The sequence below is a fragment of the Diorhabda carinulata genome, chromosome 2 (assembly GCF_026250575.1).
Source record: "Diorhabda carinulata isolate Delta chromosome 2, icDioCari1.1, whole genome shotgun sequence".
Lineage (NCBI taxonomy): Eukaryota > Metazoa > Arthropoda > Insecta > Coleoptera > Chrysomelidae > Diorhabda > Diorhabda carinulata.
In genome coordinates, this window is record NC_079461.1 from 29863750 (window position 1) to 29883716 (window position 19967).

General features: G+C 32.4%; 2 protein-coding genes across 3 annotated transcripts; one reads left to right on the forward strand and one right to left on the reverse strand.

Annotated features, from left to right (window-relative positions):
• Nucleotides 1-202: 202 nt before the first annotated feature.
• LOC130903834 (autophagy-related protein 9A) lies at nt 203-6200 on the reverse strand. Of its 2 annotated transcripts, none has more exons than XM_057816172.1 (3): nt 5754-6200; nt 2364-3083; nt 203-1805 (listed from the first exon to the last, which is right to left on the reverse strand). In XM_057816172.1, exons 2-3 carry the CDS (start codon nt 3065-3067, stop codon nt 398-400), a joined length of 2112 nt encoding a protein of 703 aa, XP_057672155.1. In that variant the 5' UTR covers nt 3068-3083; nt 5754-6200; the 3' UTR covers nt 203-397. The 2 variants fall into 2 exon arrangements, with proteins under 2 accessions (XP_057672155.1, XP_057672156.1); XM_057816173.1 differs by lacking the exon at nt 5754-6200 and adding an exon at nt 5275-5692.
• Nucleotides 6201-6455: 255 nt separating this feature from the next.
• LOC130903837 (Golgi reassembly-stacking protein 2) lies at nt 6456-17436 on the forward strand. Its single transcript, XM_057816180.1, has 3 exons — nt 6456-6630; nt 6687-6813; nt 7728-17436. Exons 1-3 carry the CDS (start codon nt 6568-6570, stop codon nt 8870-8872), a joined length of 1335 nt encoding a protein of 444 aa, XP_057672163.1. The 5' UTR covers nt 6456-6567; the 3' UTR covers nt 8873-17436.
• Nucleotides 17437-19967: the final 2531 nt, after the last annotated feature.

The following is a 19967-nucleotide window of genomic DNA, read 5'->3' on the forward strand; positions in this document are numbered from 1 at the left end:
AACATTTCATTTACTACCAGTATATCGACACCCACAATTACTCTGCCTGAAGCGCGTTTCGATAACAAAGTAATCATCTTCATAGTCCTCGGATCTCTGAAGATGATAACTTTGTTATCGAGACACGTGTCAGACCGTGTAATTGTGGGTAATAGTATAGACGTAGTATAAATATTTTTATCGAGAAATAATACGATTATGATGTTAAAAAGTTAACATTTATTTTTATATGTGGTAACACATTCCAAAACAAAAATTCCACATAAAATATAGAGATCGACCGCATATCCCCATATCAAATCGAAAACTGAAAATTTAGTTGATTGAAAGTAAATAATAAATAAATTTGATTCAAGAGAAAATATGTACACTATATTATATGATTTGTATTATACAACTATTTATTTCTTACAGATAACAGTGGTGTAGTTTCTTCTAAAGACCTAGTATTCCGAGCTCGTCTAGTATGAAGAGTCATGGCACTTTTTCTCATATTAGCCGATGAAAATACATTCGGTCCTTCTAACCACGTTACGGATTTATGTAAATTTTGAAGATTTGTATCATCAAACCAAACTGTTGATTTATCAGTTGGTCTTCGGAAATTATCTTGACTCGAATCTTGTGATTCCCGCTGGAAATCTATTTGTTCTTTAGATAAAGAAGAATCTCTAAGTGTCGGTTTAGTAGGTCTCAGAATTTCCCTCCTGGGTATTTCTTCCTCGAAATATCTTTGTGAAGAGTATAGTTGAAAATCAGAGTCGTACATTTCCGGTCCCGCCTGTTCTTCCACAGACTGAATAAATTCTTGTGCACTGGGTGTTGGAACCCACAACGGATTGGTAGTAGTGAAATGTAATAACGATAATTCGATTTTTCCATCTTCTGCTTGTAAGTATTGATCAGTATCATCTGTCGTTGAAGGGTAATAGTATGGATCCATCTGCCATAAAGGATTACCGTGCTTTTTAACATTCATTTCTGCGAAACTGCAAACATCTCCTACACCTACTACTGATACCGTGAAATTACGGAAAAAATCTACAATCTCTAATGATCTGGGATAAACCCATCTTATCATTAAATAAGGTGTCAGAATTGGTGATAATAAATCTTCTAATATTGCAACGACGCTCATTTGGAATAGCTCCTGAAAATTTTCCCTTACACGTGACGTATGTGCTTGACCTTTCCAATCTGTTGGCAGGTAGTGAGTATGCATTACGACACATTCCAACAATTGTTCTGGACACCATACGGTTCTCTCATCTGGTATCAGAGATCTACAAATAGCAGTTATAGCTCCCAAAGCTGTCATTATACTAAGTACGTGTTCGACAGCAATTACATCTTCATCGTAAATAGTCAGTGCTACTATGACGGTGAACAAAGAACCGCACATAAATCCTACATACTGAGCTATTACCGTCATTACAGGACTGCTAAAAGCTTCCAAATACCTTGAAGCTGGACGATAAGCTCGCGTTAGCCTTGCCTGCAATTCGTGATCTAATTCATTAAAATGTCTAAAATATAATCTGGAGTAAAGAGACCAATTTCTTATACCCATTCGACCTGGTTCTCTCTTTATTAAATCTCCATAGTTGTAGAAATTATATAAAATCTGCCACAAAAATATAATGGGAAAAAGGCATAGGTTGATTAGTGCTAGATAAATAATATATCTTCCTAGTTTATTAGCTAATTCGTTCCTTAAATTTTGTTTTTTGTACTCTTCTCGTAGATGCCAAGGACTTTCAAATGGTGACCAGGGAGATCTGAAGAGTAAACCCTGGATATTGTACCTAAAAATAAAAAAAAAACGAATATTAAACTAAATAATAAAAATGGTACAGTATTGAAAAATATTTTATTTCTTTACAGGGAGGGATGATCGTCCTTCAAACCAAACATCTCGGTATGAATAAAAAAAATCAAAGAATCAACCTCAGCTTAACCTTTTCACTAGTAAGGATCCGATTCTATTCTGTCTGCTGGCCTTTTTCCATTACAACTTACTAAACCAAATACAAACCCAGCTTTTTCAAGATCGAAGTTCATCGAGATTCTGGAATCTTATCAAAATATCTACAGATGCCCTTAAATCGATAGTAGGCGTAAGAGCAGCTGTCGCAACGAATTCAAAGAAACTCCCGCTCTACACAAACATTCTCTCACCAGATCTAGTCACCATATTATCAAGCCCCAACACATATGTGTATACGATGATGTATTGATATCTAGTTAGCCTAGACCAGTTCCATGCATAAACAAAATATTGCGTTACCATAGCAACAAACAATAACTTATTGGAAGAATTTTTCAATATATCCTCGTATATGTAGATATAAAAAAAATTATACCTTAGAGGTTTAGTCCAGTAGACAATTTCTCCTATAAAAGGTATCCTTATCCTCGGCGGTAATAAATGTTTGTTCACCATAGCTACCATATAATTTTCTTGCCTTAAAATTCTATGATAAATATCTAATTCCGTAAGTTCTCGTTTATGTATACACATTTGCTGTTCCAATTGAACTTCTTTGATTTTCGATATAATATCACACCAAGTTAAATTATCTAATTCGTCGTCGTTGATTTTCAAGGCAGTGTTGTAGAATTGTTTAATGTCCCAATAATAAATTGTTTGATAAAATTTAGTGAAAAATTTAAACACCAACACGGCTAGTGATATAATTATTATACACCATGTTAAAAAAGAGAAATTATGAATGCATTCACTAACTGGATATATTATATCATGTAATGTTATCTTTGTTCCATTTCTGGCATTGCTGTAATGGAATAAAATAGGATAGTTGATTCCGTGAAACAGATAAGTCGTCAATATCACAATAAAAAGAAATTGTCCCAATTCAAAAATCTCCTGTAGCAACAAACATAAGAACCCGTGTTTTTGATGATATTTGTACATTCGAGTAAAAAACGAATCCAAATCGTCTATGTGACTCCATTTTGACCTTGTAGGTTCGGCAACATGATATAGTATGCCCTGTTCATCCTGATCGTGGGCTGCCTCTTGCAAGGTGGCATAATTATTATGCATGATGTTTGATTTTAACCTGAAAAAAATAGTTTATTAATAACAGGGTTGGAGAAAAAAATAGTTTTGGATAGTTCATTTACAACTTTTATTATAATTTTTTATCAATTATTTGATCAATATTTATAGAGAAAAAAATTCAAAAATTTTGTAGGCAGTTTAAACATTTCAGTAACGCCGCCATATTGTGTGATGTCATAGGTATAAAATAAATTCTCTGTTATTGAACTTTGATTAAATTGAACAATGGCATATAAATCGTATTTTGTACCAGGGGGTCACCCATGAATTATGTCACATGTTTATGGGGGGAGGGTATCACCGGAATGTGACATATTGTGACGGTCGGCCTTAATAATACCTATTAATCACGGGAGTAATTAATGAATCCATTATTCACTGCTTTCAGATGTTTCCTCGATTTAGCTATATTATTCTGTTTTGTTGAAAAAAAAATCGGTTTTACAATTTTATAAAGTAAAATACTACTAAATATTTTCAATTTAGTTCTGCAAAATCCAAGACCTCCAGTTTGGTTGCACGAGCATCAACACTGAGCTGTCAGCGACGTAAATGTCATTGTCGTACGAGGATGGACTTTACAGTTTTCCCAGCGATGTTCAATAAGTTCTACACCTTTTTTATTGTAAGAATCGTCAAGATCCTCAAAATAGACATTAAATGACGACATCATCTCTTCATTGTTGGAAAATCTTTGACCGCCGAGTCATTTTTTCATATCCGTCCATTGTTTGGATTGTTCTTTTATTTCGGGTGTGATGTGATGGACCCACGTGTTATCCATGGTTGTGGAACAGCGCAAAAATTTGGATTTATTTATGTGAAACATTGTGAAATCATCGATAGAAACATCTTCAGAACGCTGATTTTGTTTCAATGTGGACAAACGCAGCAGCCATCTTGCGCACAGCTTTCTCATATCCAAATTTTCAGTTAATATGCAATGTACCACATTTTTTGAAATGCCTACTATGTCTGTTAACTTACGCACTTTCAGTCGACGATCATCCAGTACTGCTTTGTGGATTTCCTTCAACATTTCTGGATTCATTACATCATGTATATCTGTTTATAAATGTACCACGTTTTTTGAAACAATTTATAAATTAAAGTAGCTTTTGAAACAAAATAAATTCAACTAAAACCTGTCAATATTGTGGTGTATTTAGGCTTTTCAGTTTTTTAATATCTTTTTTGTTAAATTATGTTGAAAATACCAATTAAAAATGGGTATAGAAAATGAAAGTGACTTTTCTTTAAGACACCAGAAATTAGAGAAGCTGCGAAGCAATCAAATTTATTGTCGGAGAAGTCAATGAAAGTATATAAAATATAATATGGCATATGTATTTTGAACTGGTAGCAGGGATTATTAATAACTGGATAAATACCATCCTCTTGTTACTTAAAATTTGTTGAATTAATACATAGATTTTTGTGTTGATTATTATGGAGATATTATATAATAATTATAATTTTCGATAACTATGTACTATGTTTGAATGTATGAAATATTTGTTAAAATAAAATAATACTGCTTCTAAGAATTTAACACAAAAACAGCAAAAATATTTAGTAGTCATGGAAAAACTATAGTATTCTACTCCCATATAATGAGTTATTATTAACTCGGTGATTTATGCTTTATCTACATACCATTATTCCCTTTTATAACTGTCAAATTTAGAAATATAAAAATTAAAATGAGCAGTTTTAATCCTCCGAGGTGTGCAACTCAATATAGTATCGATTGCATACATTGTTTAAATGAAATTAAATATTTTACACAAAATAATATTTAATAGCAAAAAATGAAGAATAATTATTAGAATGTTAAATATTTCTACCGAAATAACCTCTAAGGGAGATTTTCTAGTTATATTGAGAGAGAGATTCATTGGTTATAATTTGGTAGGATAAGGAGGATTTTTGTAAAGACAGGGGTTTTGTTGGAGTAGGACCTGATATAGGTGTAGCTCCTCTGTGAGGACTGAAATAGAAATTTAAAGGAGTAAGAGTGGATGAACCTTTATATTATTAGAAATTGGTTTTTACAAGCTTTTATTTAGTTTCACCTTTCCACTTGACTGTAATCAAATCTTACAAGTTAACAACTTTTTAATTCATTTTATTAACAAATGATAAAAACTTGTTTTCGAATAAAGGCATTTTTTCTTTAATTTTATTACCATTCTATATGATTAACACTTTTCAATATTACCACTTAGTCTTTGTATCTAAGATTCCTATTAAAACTGCCAAATCAGTTATGAATCTATCACAATACCAGTGTTGTAACATTAATGCAATATTAACAAAAACTGAGTACTTGATAATATCCTTGCTTCAAACTTGATCCATTTTTACATATAGGTACTTGAAAAGTAATTGCATAAGTCTATAAAGGATCATTTATTTTCATTTTCATTTGTAACACAAATAACTCAAACAATAAATGAATAAACTCTAATGTGTTGCATAAACATATACACGCGTTACGGGTCACAAAGGGTATAAAAAAATTCGCGAATTAATAGGTCAACCTGTAAAACTGAAGTACCCAATGCGCACCAACAAATCCATCACAATAACAAAAATATGGCGATGACATGCCATTCAGTACATAACCAAAACAAAAACAGTTTATTCGATACAAAGGAAAACTTACCTTTAGATTAAAAATATTCTGATACTGCCCAGTTTAACACTGTGTTGAAAACCATGGTCACAAAACTTGAAAGAGAAGTTGAAACGCAATAATTTTGTAGAAAAAAATTACAAAGAATATGTCAATTGTGTGTACTTGGGATAATGTATAAATGATACTCGAGTCTTGTTCATATCTTTTGGACAAATCACGATAATTAAAAATATGTTTTATATTATTTTTCTTGCCATCACTTTCAATTTACATTTTTGCTTTGTTCATATCACTCAAAATAATTTCAAGTTACCCGTAACCTATCTATATGGAGGTAGAACATTTTTCTTGTGTTTACAGAAATTTATTCCAGCAATTTTAATTCTCTTTTTCTGTTTGTCTTGTTATATTAGCATATAGCTATCTCCATCAAGGAAGTGAATGGCAGACAAAGGATCCAAAATTCGCTATATTGATTAACTCTTCTTCAAATTTGTTCGTATAATTCATTGGTAGCCCTCGCTAACGTATGTATGGATCCACTAAACAAACTTTATGAATTGAACTTAAGATTCTTAAACATGTTGATATTTGGCTAGAAAAAACCATGATAGAATGATTAAATATAGATGACAAATATTGATTAAATATTTTCAAGTTACTTATGATATAGCTGTCAGCTTAGATAACATTTATCCTGTCAACTAATGAAAGAAGATAAAATAACACGTCATTGTTGCCATCAAATTGTCAAAAATATTCAAAGGGATGTGTTGTTATTGAGATAGTAATTTTTGGTTATGGTGCCACGTAATTTGTCATTATTTTATTAAAGTAAATTATGGGAAACTCAGAAAGTGTAGATATTCCTGGTGGTGGATCGGAAGGATATCATATACTTCGAGTAAATAACAGATGTCTAGTTTTAGAATATAATTGTACAAGTGCTTAAAATTTTAGGTACAAGAAAACTCCCCTGGAAGTAAAGCAGGTTTACAACCGTTTTTTGATTTTATTGTATCTATTAATGGAATTCGTCTAGATAGAGATAATGATACTCTTAAGACCATACTTAAAAATGGAATAGGTAAGAATTTCTAATAATTTATACTTGTTTTTGAATAATAGAATTGTGAGAGTGTATTGTATTTATATAATTGGAATAAATATATATACAATTAAAAAATTACGTCGTAATTAATTGTATGTGTTTAGAAAATTTATATATTTTTTATGATCTATACAAATTTATTTTAAATAACCATCATCTTGTGTATAATTGATATTAACAATAAAGGCGTTATACAGTCTAATGTTTTTACAGTATCTGAATTTTTATGAACACCTCATTTAAAAGTAATTATTTTGTATGAGAAACAATAATTCCAATAAAAATTTATTGTACTGAACACATGATAACCTCAATAAATAATTTGTTTTTAGCCATTATCTATTTCAGAATGTTTTCTATTATTTATTAGATTTTATTTCATCATTTGTCATGCTTTAACAAGGACTATCAGTTAAAGGTGCAACCACATGGAAAAGATAGAACTTTAAGACTAGGTCAAAAATAATTGAAATAGTCAAACAGTACTATTCTCAATATGGTTTAAAATTTTCGAATTTGCAAATGTATGTTTGAGTTAAATTTAAAGTGTAGAACATGGAGAGTGTTTCCATTGAATTGATCTCCTCCAAAACCTTCATCCTTTCCATATAACCACACCCTAATGTAAAAGTTTATAATGGTTTCCAAATGCTATCGATAGGGTTTGGAAATCAGTTTCGTTTTTGAAATAGGCAGTAATGTGAAACACTAATGCCAATTGAATCTGGGCGATTTTTCTTAAAGAATGTAATATGTAACATGGCATTAGAGTCTCTTTTTGTCACTAGTCTGGTCAGTTGACTCGGCTAAACGCCTCAGCCACTAACTTCAGCTACGTGACAAAAAGTATGATTTTAGTGCCTTGATACATAAATAACTATTATTTTCAGGTAAACAAATTCCTATGACTGTATACAGTTATAAGTCTCAAAGTGTAAGGACATTAACAATAGAACCAAGTGATACTTGGGGTGGACAAGGACATTTGGGTGTCAGTATAAAGTTCTGTTCTTTTGAGGTTGCAAAAGAAACTGTTTGGCATATCCTTGAAGTTCATCCAAACTCACCAGCGGCCATAGCAAAACTACGACCTTTCACAGATTATATAGTAGGTTCAGATTCTGTGTTACATGAAAGTGAAGATCTATATAACTTAATTGAAAGTCATGATGGAGTTCCTCTCAAGTTTTATGTATATAATTCTGATGATGATACATGTAGAGAAGTAACGATAACTCCTAATTCACAATGGGGTGGAGAAGGTATGTTGGGCTGTGGTATAGGGTATGGTTACCTCCATCGAATACCTGTAAGAAATGTGGTGCAACCACCACCAACTACAACAATATTTAGTCAAGTTCCAACTATATCACCACCTAGTGACAAACAAAGTGAGATACCCAGCAATGCTACCACTGAATCAATCAATACATTAATTCAAAATACAGAAAATTTGAAAATACAACCTTGTCAGTTAGCTGAAGAATCACAACTCCCCACTACGTCTAATAGTACTGTTCAACAAAATGCACCAGTATATACATCTAATGTACCAGCACCTTCGTCCATTCCTAATTTTAATATTAATTTTCAAACTGTCGCTCCTACCAGCGATGATATGAGTAACTCTAATATTCAAAACACAGCTACATCTCAACCTCAGGTTTCTTTGTATTCACCACAACCAGTTGCAACACCGGCTATGTATAATCCTGCTGATTATCCTGTTAGTAATATTAACCCAACTGTATATCCAGTGTATTCATATCCCCTGGAGCAGTCTAGCAATGTCCAAACAAATGTACATCCTCCAATGCAAACTAACTATCCCCAAACTTACATTCTGCCTCAAGCGCAATCCAGTAACAAATTGTATGGTACACCTGCATCAAATTCAACTCTACCGCCACCGCCTTTATCAGGTTTTCAAAACCAACCTATAATTTTTGACCCTCATATAGCTGCACAATCGGCACAACAATTATTGAGTGGAGCAGCTGCGCCATCTAGTAAATCAGGCCCAGAGATTATGTAATTTGATAGTATTTTTAATATTGACTTTTTACAATCTTTATATTTTATTGGTGTTTATGGGATTTGGAGTATAAGAAAATACATTTTTTTGTTATATCAACTGACTTTATGTGTAACAGTGGAAAGATAATTTTGGAGATAAATTTTATCCAACAAGTTGAGGAATTTAATTGAGAATAATTCTGGGAAAAAATTTAATATTGTCATACTTTGAAAGTTTTATCACCACTACACCAATACTTTAAGGAACTAGTACCTGTTAGGGGTGAGGGGGGCATAATGAGGACGTTAAAGAAAATATACAGTAAAATAATCAACATAATGTATTTATTAATGAGCACTAGTCACAATACCTTGGTTACTTATTAAACTATCATTTGGCATAGAATTTGGTGATGTAAATAATCATATGACGTAATAATTTTAATTTTTTGAAACTCTAATGAAAACCCCAGCCCGCCCCAGGGTGGGGCAGTATTTATTTTGCGTCACAGTACAAGCAGATGTGGATTTCTTCTGTATTCTCGTCGTCTCTACCAGCACAAGCTGTATGAGCCCAACCAAACTTCCGAAGACTTTAAATAAGTGTGGTTCACGTCAAGGTAGTACAGGCACATGGTATGCTCGATGGCATTTTCTACACTAGAGGAAGCTTTTTGGGTCTTCTGTTTCTTGGAGTTCTTCTTTAACTTGGGATTAGAACACTTTTTCGTTCTTATAAGTTGTTCTCGTTTTTCTAACTCAATTTTGTAGGGGTTCGAAGTGAGATCAACAGTTTTCCCCCGACGATAGTTATTTCTCGTTTGCTTTCTTTGTTTTTCGGGATCGCGATAATTTCTTGAGATGAAGCATTTGCAAACGAAGTTCGAATTGGAGATTGGATTAGGCTATGTTCATTAAGTTTTGATGGTACAGGCTGAGGCTGAGATGTTGTTAAAGCAGGCAAATCTGCTTTAAATGGATGTTCTTCAAGAATAGTTGGTGGTTGCTTCTGGATTCGGACATTTAAAGGACCTGTTTCAGACTCATTATTTGCTAGTGGTACGTCTGTGGTTGATACAGCTAAAAAATTGTAAATTTATTCTGATAGAAAGGCCATATGTCACATTTTTTGAAGGCATTGATGGATGTAGACATTGTTGCAGCTTGAATATATGCATTTGCAAATATTTCGCTTATTTGAAATGTTGTTATTATTCGTCCCGGGTGTGATCTTAACCAATTGGAGCAGGTTTGGTCATAGTATACATTTAAAGGTTTCATAAAGCCAACTTTCAAGGGTTGGAGCCTATGGGTGCAATGCGACGTACAGTAAAGCATTATAACGCCATTTTCGCGTGCATAGTCGTTAACTATAGTTTTTTGTAAGTGTAGGCGGTCCTGTCGTGCCTCTCGTCCCCGTTATGCTCCCCTTACTACTATAAGGGTTAAAAATGACGCATAGTTAAATATTTTTTTTCTCGTTTTATTTTTATTATTATAATTCTATATAGATCTTTTTGTTTCTTATCTTTTGATAATAAAGTGTTAGAAAACAATTTTTTTTCTTCAACATCATTTCATAGAGAGCGCCAAAGTTGAGACTTTGAGAAAATTATAGTCCCCACTGCGCTGAGATAATCTCGAATTTGCTAAATATGAAACAAAAATTTCAAAAAGCTTTTTAAAGTGGAAGGTAGCTTATATCGTAATTTATCACCTTTGAATGAAAACTTGAGAAAAAAAAAACAAAATGGTGGGTGTTAAAATAAATTGTAAAATGAACGTTTTTTCACTTTTTTTCACATGGCAATTTTTTTCTTCAAATTTTCTCGCAATTTTCTGGTAAATTACGGTAAAATAATACAAATAAAACGCACAAATAATTAAAAACTCTGTCGATGGGTTACAAAGAGTAACGCGTGCAACCTGGAACTATTATAACTTTCTTATTATTTTGAATTTCGCTATGGAATTTGTGGAGATGTTTTTTGAAAGTAAAAAGATCCGAAAAAAGTAAAAAAAAAATCAATTTTTTGAAAATCTTAACCGGGACTAGTCCCTTAAGCTGTAAATGCAGGAAATTACGAAAGTCCTAAAGGACCATTGGACTGTGTAATTGTGAGTGTTGATTCAGTTTAAATTATCAACGATTTTGGAAAGTCCATTTTAGTAAACTTAGACAACACAAAATTTGACTCCACTGTGTAAAATTTCGATAGTTTAGTTCGTAATGACACAAAAAAAATTATATAACTTAAGGTTTGTTCTTGGTAGCTGCACTGGAACTGTATAGAATTAGTTCGACCGGATACAAAGAACGATATAGTGTAGAGAGCAATGGAGCATTTGTTGATTGTTGTATTTGAGGTTGTTTGATGTGATTCAGGCCTTGTAGTATTAACAATAATGGAAAACGATTTAGTAGATTTTGATATTTTACATACGTCCGATGACGAAGGTGTAGTTTTCTATTTATGACTATGAGATTTTATTTAATGATAAATTAAAAATTACTCACCATCCAAACATGTTTTACAATAACAAGCAACATGTGGATTCCATGGCTTGTCTTGATTCTGAACAGGACAGACAAAATATGCTTCTTAGGCTTCACAGATATTTTATGTCTCGAATAAATAATAAATTTACCACATATAAAACAAAATGTATCAGCCTCGTATTTACACTTTCTAGATGACATTTTAACATTTTCTAGACATGTACAAAACATATGATCGTTGTTTATCACTCGAGTGCCATCTGGAGGCACGGCGTGAATGTAAAAACCCTATTCTGATCTCACAGTATTTTAAGTGTATTTTAACTAATTGAAAATTTATAAAAAAAAATGAAAAATGAGTATTATTTCCATAACTATCACAAAAGCAAACTTTATATCAAAAAAAGGTATTTTCTTCTTGCTTTCCTGTATAATTGACCCAAAAATATAAACTTTTTTGTTGAGTCGTGTATTTTTACAATTGATTTCTTTAATATTTTTCATACTTTGTGTGATACAATAAAAAAATATTTTTCATTATGTAAATATCTTAATAAATAATCCAGCAATGTAACAATATTTTCATTAGCAGTAATATTGTCACATATTCATGCATAATATATTTTTAAAATGGGATCAATTGGTTGGAATTTAGTGATTTTTTAAATAAATGTTTATTAATCATTCATTATAATGTATTGGAGAGTTTGTTGCAAAATAATAGAAATATGTAAAATCGCTAATTAAAATCTACTAGTGTTGATTTTAAAAAAATTTCAATAAATTTTCCTGTTCCATTTGATTCCTACTCCACTTTTCGACTACCCACTTTTCTGTAATCAAAAGTGAGAGGTGTCAATCAAAAGATGTGTACGTCGAACCTACAAAGTTTAGACTTACAAATGATTATTTGTAATGGTCATTGAAGGTTAAAAAGTGTCATATTACACACCTCTTCTTCCCACCCTCATTTAATTTAAAATATTGTGATCGATAAAATCTCATCCATTGTAGATATTTTTTATATTTAAAAATATAACACATTGACAAATATTATAATACCTATTTAACCCTCCGTCTGCAACGTGCTGTAGAAGTAAAATTCTTGCAACGTCGGTCTGAGAGACCGATATCTAAAAAGTCCAATAATATTGTCAGTTGTTATTTTTTTTGCGGTAACAAGTTCGTTATACATCTTTTATTAAGCCTCGCTAAGTTTTTGATACATTTTATTATACTTTTTTTTTTTAATTTCAGTTTAACGTGCCTCGACAGCGCTGGTATTGGCACACAAAAACAATAATAAGTTAAATACATTCGAATTAAATAAAAATAAAACTACAGTTAAATACAAAAAATACAATCTGTTACAATATAAAATAAATGTAAATGTAAATAAATTAAATTATATTTTCTTGTACAGCTTGGTGGCTTTAAGGAACTGCACGATTTTCCTTATTTCCGTCGGGCAGTTAAGTGTCTCCTGGAGGTTGGTTTTCATGTCAAACTGTTGATATGCGGTGGAATTGATAAGTTCGGCATTCAGAAAGTTTAGGGAAATGTGAGAAGTAGTTGGGCGGATTTGATGTAGTGCTGTAGTGCTCTTGCTCCATGTATCGTGTCAAGATTTTTTAGTGAGGTGTTTGAAAGTAATCTTCAGATCATTGTCCAGCTGTACTGGGATTTCAAGATGATTTTTTGTGGCGTTATATCAAGAGCAATGAGAGTTTGGTAGGTGTTATGAATGTTTTGGACTATTGGGTGGTCGGTGAATATGGTTGTGATTGACTGTATGGATGAAAGAGAGTCAGTACATATGGCGATATGTTTATGGGGAGAAGAAATATATTTGAAGCCTTGAAGGATACTGTATAGTTCACCAGTGTAAACACTACACGTCGAGGGTAAGAGGAAAGAACTTATGAGTTCGTGTTTTGTAGTGACTACGCAACCCACACCGGATTCAGCTTTGGAGGCATCCGTATAGAGAATTAGGTCGAAGGAATTCTTATGCATAATTTCCAAGAATGCTTTCTCTACAAGAACGCTAGGGGTTGCTGCTCTGTTTTATCGTCTGAGAAACTCTCATCGCCATCTAAGGGGACTGTTTCATCATCTTCTTCCATCAACATTTCATCATCATTTCTGGAGCCGTGCATGGGTTTCCTCGTATGTCATATTCGCAAATTTTATCGAAAAATACTACTAATTATAACCTATTCAGAATTAATAAATTTTTTAGACTAAAAATCGTGCATAAACTGTAACCGCGGTGTGAAAGACCGAAACGGTGATTCGCCGACAAACTAACTGGGTAAATATGTGCTAATGTTAAGAAATCTATGTGTAGACTGCAGCTTAAGGAATACCTAGACGGGCAAGTTGATACACTCATGTGCCTTTGTTCACTTCAGAATAATTTTACGGATCGGTGTGAGAGACCGCACGTTGCAGACGGAGGGTTAATGGCAAACAATAAAAACCAACAATGAACTAAAATACAACAAACTACTTATTGAAATAATGGTTAAATTTGATTTATTATAATTGGGACAGCATATAGGCAGTTTTGGATTTATTCTCCATTGAGCTATCCACATAACCGTCTACCACAGTACTAGATTTACATCCTCTCGACTTTTTTAATTGGAGTACATTTGCACAGCTGTTGGCAAGTAACGTAGCGGCGGTTCTTCTTAGAAAGCCTTTCGAGTCCTCTAAATTAAAAAAAGTAGCAATTTTTTGGGAAAAATTAGCCATTGTATTGTGTCCAATTGTTTGATTTTATACTATTTCTCGTCTAAGCCGAATAAAAATCTATCGATTTCTTTATTTTTTCTCAAATTCATGTAGTCTCGAATGATCTTCACCCATGCTGGATCAGTAATTAAAAATGATCTACTTGTATGTGTTTTGGAATCTAGAATTTCAACCATAATAACTGTGCACTTGTATAAGCTCAAACATGATTAAACAAAATAACTTGATTTAAAGATCATAAATACATTATCTTTATCGGTAGAAATTCATTTGGAGCTTTGTTTAAAAAATTTCTTGGGCCTGAAACCCACTTTGTATCGATTTAGGAAGACCACCAGTTTCCCATATTTCGAAATATCAGTTTGTCTTCAATTTGTGGCATCGTTCGAATCATACTTTTGTCTGGTTTGTTCTCCAAAATATACTAATAGTACATTTTCGGAACTAGTATTCTTCACCTGTTTTTCTTTTCACCACTTCCTATATAATTCAATAGCTTGGTATAGGTACCTGCTTGATTATTCTAAGAAAAATGCCTGGTAATTTTTTCTTAAATGTAATATTTTAGGTATGTTCAGAACGAAACAAACTATATCTAATCTCTCGACAGTAATGAAGTTCTTCCCACCTCGGTGTGTAATATAATATTACTTGAAAATACTATTAAGTGTTTTAGTCATAAAATAAAGTAGATTCTAAAAAATAAATGTCAAAAATATTATTGAAACTATTTTTAAAATAATTTTTAACATCTTGTAATAATTTTGTTACAAAATTTTACAAAACTCCATTTTTTTGATATTGTCCTAGGGAAATACTCTTCTGGGTGGCTTGTACTTTGAAGTAACCAAAACAATTATTTAATCTTTCGAGTAAATTTTTTAGGACTAAAAAATTTATTAAACGAAATGACTAAAGTAAATGCGGACCAAAAACAAATCCTCTGGTAAAATAGAGTGGGAATCCAGTGGAACAAGTTTATTATAATTTATCGTTAAGTTGTATTGAAATTTACTCTAGTACCGATTTTATATTTTTTTTCCTATTTTCTGTGAAATAGTTGCGAATACTGTGAAATATATAGAAGATTTTTTAGTTTACAACTGAAATAATCTTTTTCCTCTGTAGCACAATGTCTAAAGATTATTAAAAATTTTAATTTAGCAAAAACTGTTTCGTATATGCGAGTCTTTTCATACCGATCACTACCATTATTCGGTGGCGGATCTAGAGTTTTATTTTAGGGGGATTAAACGGGTAAAAATGTCATGAAAGGACACTGAATGTGTGTAAGTATTAAAACCTTAAAGCGCTGCACCGAATGAACGCGAACTTGACGCACTCTAGAGGTTCATGAATGGTTTAAAATACGCCCCAAATTTAAAGCTGCACTGAATGAAAGAAATGTGTATGTATACAAAGAAATTTGAACGGTGATCCACGATTTTGAATTATTTATTATGTATTATATACTTACTTTATTGTATGAAATATTTACACGTCGTCGGTGGGCGAGATCCCTCAATTTGAATAGAAATATTTACAGTTACTTTACTACAACATATTTTAAAACGAGCGAAATGGATCCTGGTGAATTTTTTAAACACATATGGATAGATCCGGGTTTATATGATCAACTTTTGAACTTATTGAGCAAAACATTCAATAAAAAATCCTGATGAAGAAGATAATCACCAGTTTTGTCATGGAATTTGCAAATAAGTAAATGATTTCCTATATTCTGCCTAATTTTGGTTTTGTATCCAGCCGACTGTCATGTGCACGTAACATTCTAACTTCACTATTGCTTCTCAGAGAAAAACCTATATCTGAGTCGGAACCCGAATGGAATTTCTGGAACTACTTTACTTTTTCTGTTATGGTGGATGTTTCGCTGTAATAGGCTGCCGGGCCGGAATACGTGCCACATCATGGGCTTTCGGTAAATGATCGCCCTAATTCGCTGAGTTGCATGTAACCGTCAGGGCAGCTGCCCAATTTGGATGTTTCGTATCAACCGAGAAGTCATTTTTCAGGATATCTGCAACTACAAACTGCACTAGAAAAGTGAGGTTATGTTTTTGACGATCAGCGCATGAAAAGTTGGTTAACTTTGACGTCTAGAGTGCGTATAAGCGCGATCATTGTGTGCGTAATCACTGTTTCTTAACAACAACATTTATGAACATCTAGAGCTCGTCACGCTCGCGTTTATTCTGTGTACCGCTTAACGGATATCATACAATATTAGATGTAGTAGTGTTGGAAAATATCTTCATCGAAAAATAGCTCAAACAACACTACAGGAGACATTATAATATTGGTTGTAGTCTGATTCGGAAAGGATTTGGACATAAGTTGAATTTCCTCTTCTGAAGATCTGTATTCGGTACTGTTTTTAAAAATTTCTGTTTAATTCGCTACTGTAATATATATTTTTCCTTTAGTATTGATATAGTTGGTCATGTCTTCCTCAGTAGGATCAATTCTATGTCCATCTGCTAAGAGGGAAGTCTATCGATCATTGTAATCTTCATCCTCCGATTCTTCATCAGTAAAAGAACTAGGTTCGGTGGATTGGATCAATATATATATTGAGTTCACTAGTAGTTCATCAGAATATGCAATTTTAAGAGCTTCCTCTAAAAAAAAGCCGCGTCTAAAAAACATGTGAATAATTTGTCATCAAAATATCAAAATAAACATGTGCGGGTGTTAACACAAATCGGTATTATAAATAATTTTTTTATAGAAACATGTATTTGTGTTTACTTAAATACCACATCAAAAAAAGTAGGAATATTTGTTTCCGGTTAAAAGAGAATTTGTCTTTACTCGAACCATATGTCCATTCTTATTGCCACGACCACGAGGAGTTGCATTAACTTGCTGACAAACAGCTGTTCGACCACTTTCTGCAACTTGCCATTAATTGATAAGACGTTATACACATCCAAGTAAATATATTTGCTGTCATCTATCCATTACTTGCCTAAGTTTTTTTGAAATTCACGTTGTAAAATTATATGTTTACTGTGGCCATTTGGCAACACTAGGCCTTGATTGGTTGAAAAGAAAATGCAAGAAGCAAACTATTTATGTATATTTAGTTATTTATAGAAATAAACCGATTGAACATTTGAAAATAATCTGCCGATAAGATGTTTTAAAATGTATGTTTTCTTGTAAAATAATCTCCTAGTTTCATCAAATGTTTTAGCCTCTATTGTAAATTACATATTATTATTATGAAGTATATTTATTGTGTCTAAAAAATGAAATTATATATGCTGAAACACAAATAAAAGAACAGAGCAAATGTTTATTGTTTATTTGATTTTTATCCTACCCATTTCTATAATTAAGTCTTACCCCATCTAGGAATCTCTTATTTTAAACAAAGATGAAAAATCCTCGACCCGTCATTTTTATTTTAATCGAAGTGTTTTATAACACAAAAAATTCTCACCTTTTATTCATTCCCTTGACAGCCCCCTTTTCGGATTTTTTAAACAGGGGGTCGTCGTAAAGGGTTGCTCAAAAATGTATTTACTTTCTGGCAGATGTAAAGGTGCCGCAATGAGCATCCGAACGAATCACCTCGACTTTTTCGATAGCGGTTCAGGAATTCGAGCGAGCAGCTGAAGCAAGAGTACTCAAAATCAAGGTAATTATACACTTTCACGGTCACCTGGTTTTTTGGTTAGGTTAGATTAGGTTGGCTCTAGAAAATCGAAAAATGAATGAATTTTAATGATCTTGGTCTCAAAATGTTCCATTTTACGGCGGATTTATAAAAAAAATACGAAAATTAAAAAAAATAAATATTTTTTACAGTTTCATGACTTTAAATGCATAAAAAAATGACTTTCTACATATAATCCTTCGTAACTGTTTCTGACGTCGTGGAATCAAGTTCGTATATTTTTTTTCGCAATTCACATAAAAAAATGAATATTTTGAAAAAAAAGTTTTTCTACTATTTAAGGTTTAAAACTATTAAAAACCGCAAATTCAGCCACTACTCCCGTGTTTTTCATAAATTCGTCGTAAAATGGAACATTTTGAGACCAAAATTATAAAATTTATCTATTTTTCGATTTTTAATGGTCCAAAAACTATTAACATTGAAGAATATAGTACGAAACTATTCACGAAAATTGATTGTTTTTCATCGATTTCATTTTAAGCTATAAAAACTGAAAAAATCATTCTTTTTGGACTTTTTTTTAAATTGTTTATTAATTTATGTAGAATACAAAAAAAATATAAGAACTTTATCTGATAATGAGATAATTTTTTGTAAAGGATTATTTTGCAAAATCGTTTTTTTTACGATTTAAAACAGTAAAACTATGTGAAATTTTCATTCCAGCTATTTCTACTATTTTTTACGAAGGATTATAAGTAGTAAGTCATTTTTTTATGCATTTAAAGTCATGAAACTGTAAAAAATATTTATTTTTTTTAATTTTCGTATTTTTTTTTATAAATCCGCCGTAAAATGGAACATTTTGAGACCAAGATCATTAAAATCCATCCATTTTTCGATTTTCTAGAGCCAAAAAACCAGGTTACCGTGAAAGTGTATAATTACCAAAATCAATAACAGAAACACAAAAATGTACTTGAGAACCTCAAGGACAACCCCGACCTCCCAAACCACGTTCCAAGTCAGAGAACATCGTTTCCCTGTGTGCCACCAATTCAAATATCTGGAGGCTTGGATACTTGAAGATAATAGCGTGACAACATAGTTCAAGGCACGAGGTGATGCGGGGAACAGATGCTTCTGGGTTGTCAAGAAAGCGCTCTCACGAAGGTAGAAGCTTACAAATTACGAACAATTACCCGAAACGTGGACTACGACGACGACAAGTGAGCGGATTTTTAACTACTGGGAACGTAAGATCCTGCGAAAGGTTTTTGGCTCTGAACTGACACAGATGTATGGCGAGCCAGATTTAGTTCATCAAGGAGGCGGCGTCTGAGGTGGCTGGGTCACGTGGAGAGGATGCCTTCTGATACCCAGACAAAGCCGTGGCAGTTGATTGTTGAAAAGGCCCTGGTTCTCAAAGGACCGTAGCGCCGGTTAAAGAACAAGCAGGTAGATCATTTGATTCGTCACTTCCCTAACTTTTTTTAGGGTGTTCAGGAGTTCAGCAAGTGTGTTCAAATGGCTCACATACATTCTGAATTTAATCAGTTTGATCTGGACCTTCACCTTCTTCTTCTTCTTCTATCTTCTTGATACAATTGTAGGATTCACAAAGCTACTTCTCTCTGTAGATGCCCTAGCATCTTGAAGTTCCTCTTTTATTTCATAATTCAAACGTGGTTTGCACTCATTTTTATCAATATTAAGTTAGTATTGGTCTTATCATTGTTTTGCAAAGATAGCGCAGCTTTTTTCCCCAATATTGTTAACCGTTTCTCCAAAATATTGTTTTTGTTTTGTATTTCTTCACGTCAAATTCATAATCTTCTATTTTTTTGTAACCTTTATCAATTGATTGTCATAGCTTACAATTTTTGTTTCATTCATTTTCATCCTTCGTCAATTTCTTGAATATACTTTTTAATATGTTTTTCTTATCAATTCTGAATTCTTCATTTTTTTCTTTACTGGTCAGTACACTTGCTTTTGATTCCTTCAGACTTATTGCAATAAATCTTGACAAATGTTACTGTCGTAAATGGGCAAATATTAGTGTGTTTAGTTTGGCTAACCCCGTATATCTGTTAGTTAGAATTATACCATAAATAACGATAATACAACGTTTCCTCTCAATCAAAATATCTATACTTATCTGATAAACATAATAGATACAGTTAAATTTTATCAATTAATTTT

Coding starts and splice junctions, on each gene's coding strand:
- LOC130903834 (XM_057816172.1), bottom strand. CDS start 3,067: ATGCATAATAATTATGCCACCTTGCAAGAGGCAGCCCACGATCAGGAT. Junction 1,806..2,363: donor TACTGGACTAAACCTCTAAG/GTATAATTTTTT, acceptor TTTTATTTTTAG/GTACAATATCCAGGGTTTAC.
- LOC130903837 (XM_057816180.1), top strand. CDS start 6,568: ATGGGAAACTCAGAAAGTGTAGATATTCCTGGTGGTGGATCGGAAGGA. Junction 6,631..6,686: donor AAGGATATCATATACTTCGA/GTAAATAACAGA, acceptor TTAAAATTTTAG/GTACAAGAAAACTCCCCTGG. Junction 6,814..7,727: donor CATACTTAAAAATGGAATAG/GTAAGAATTTCT, acceptor TATTATTTTCAG/GTAAACAAATTCCTATGACT.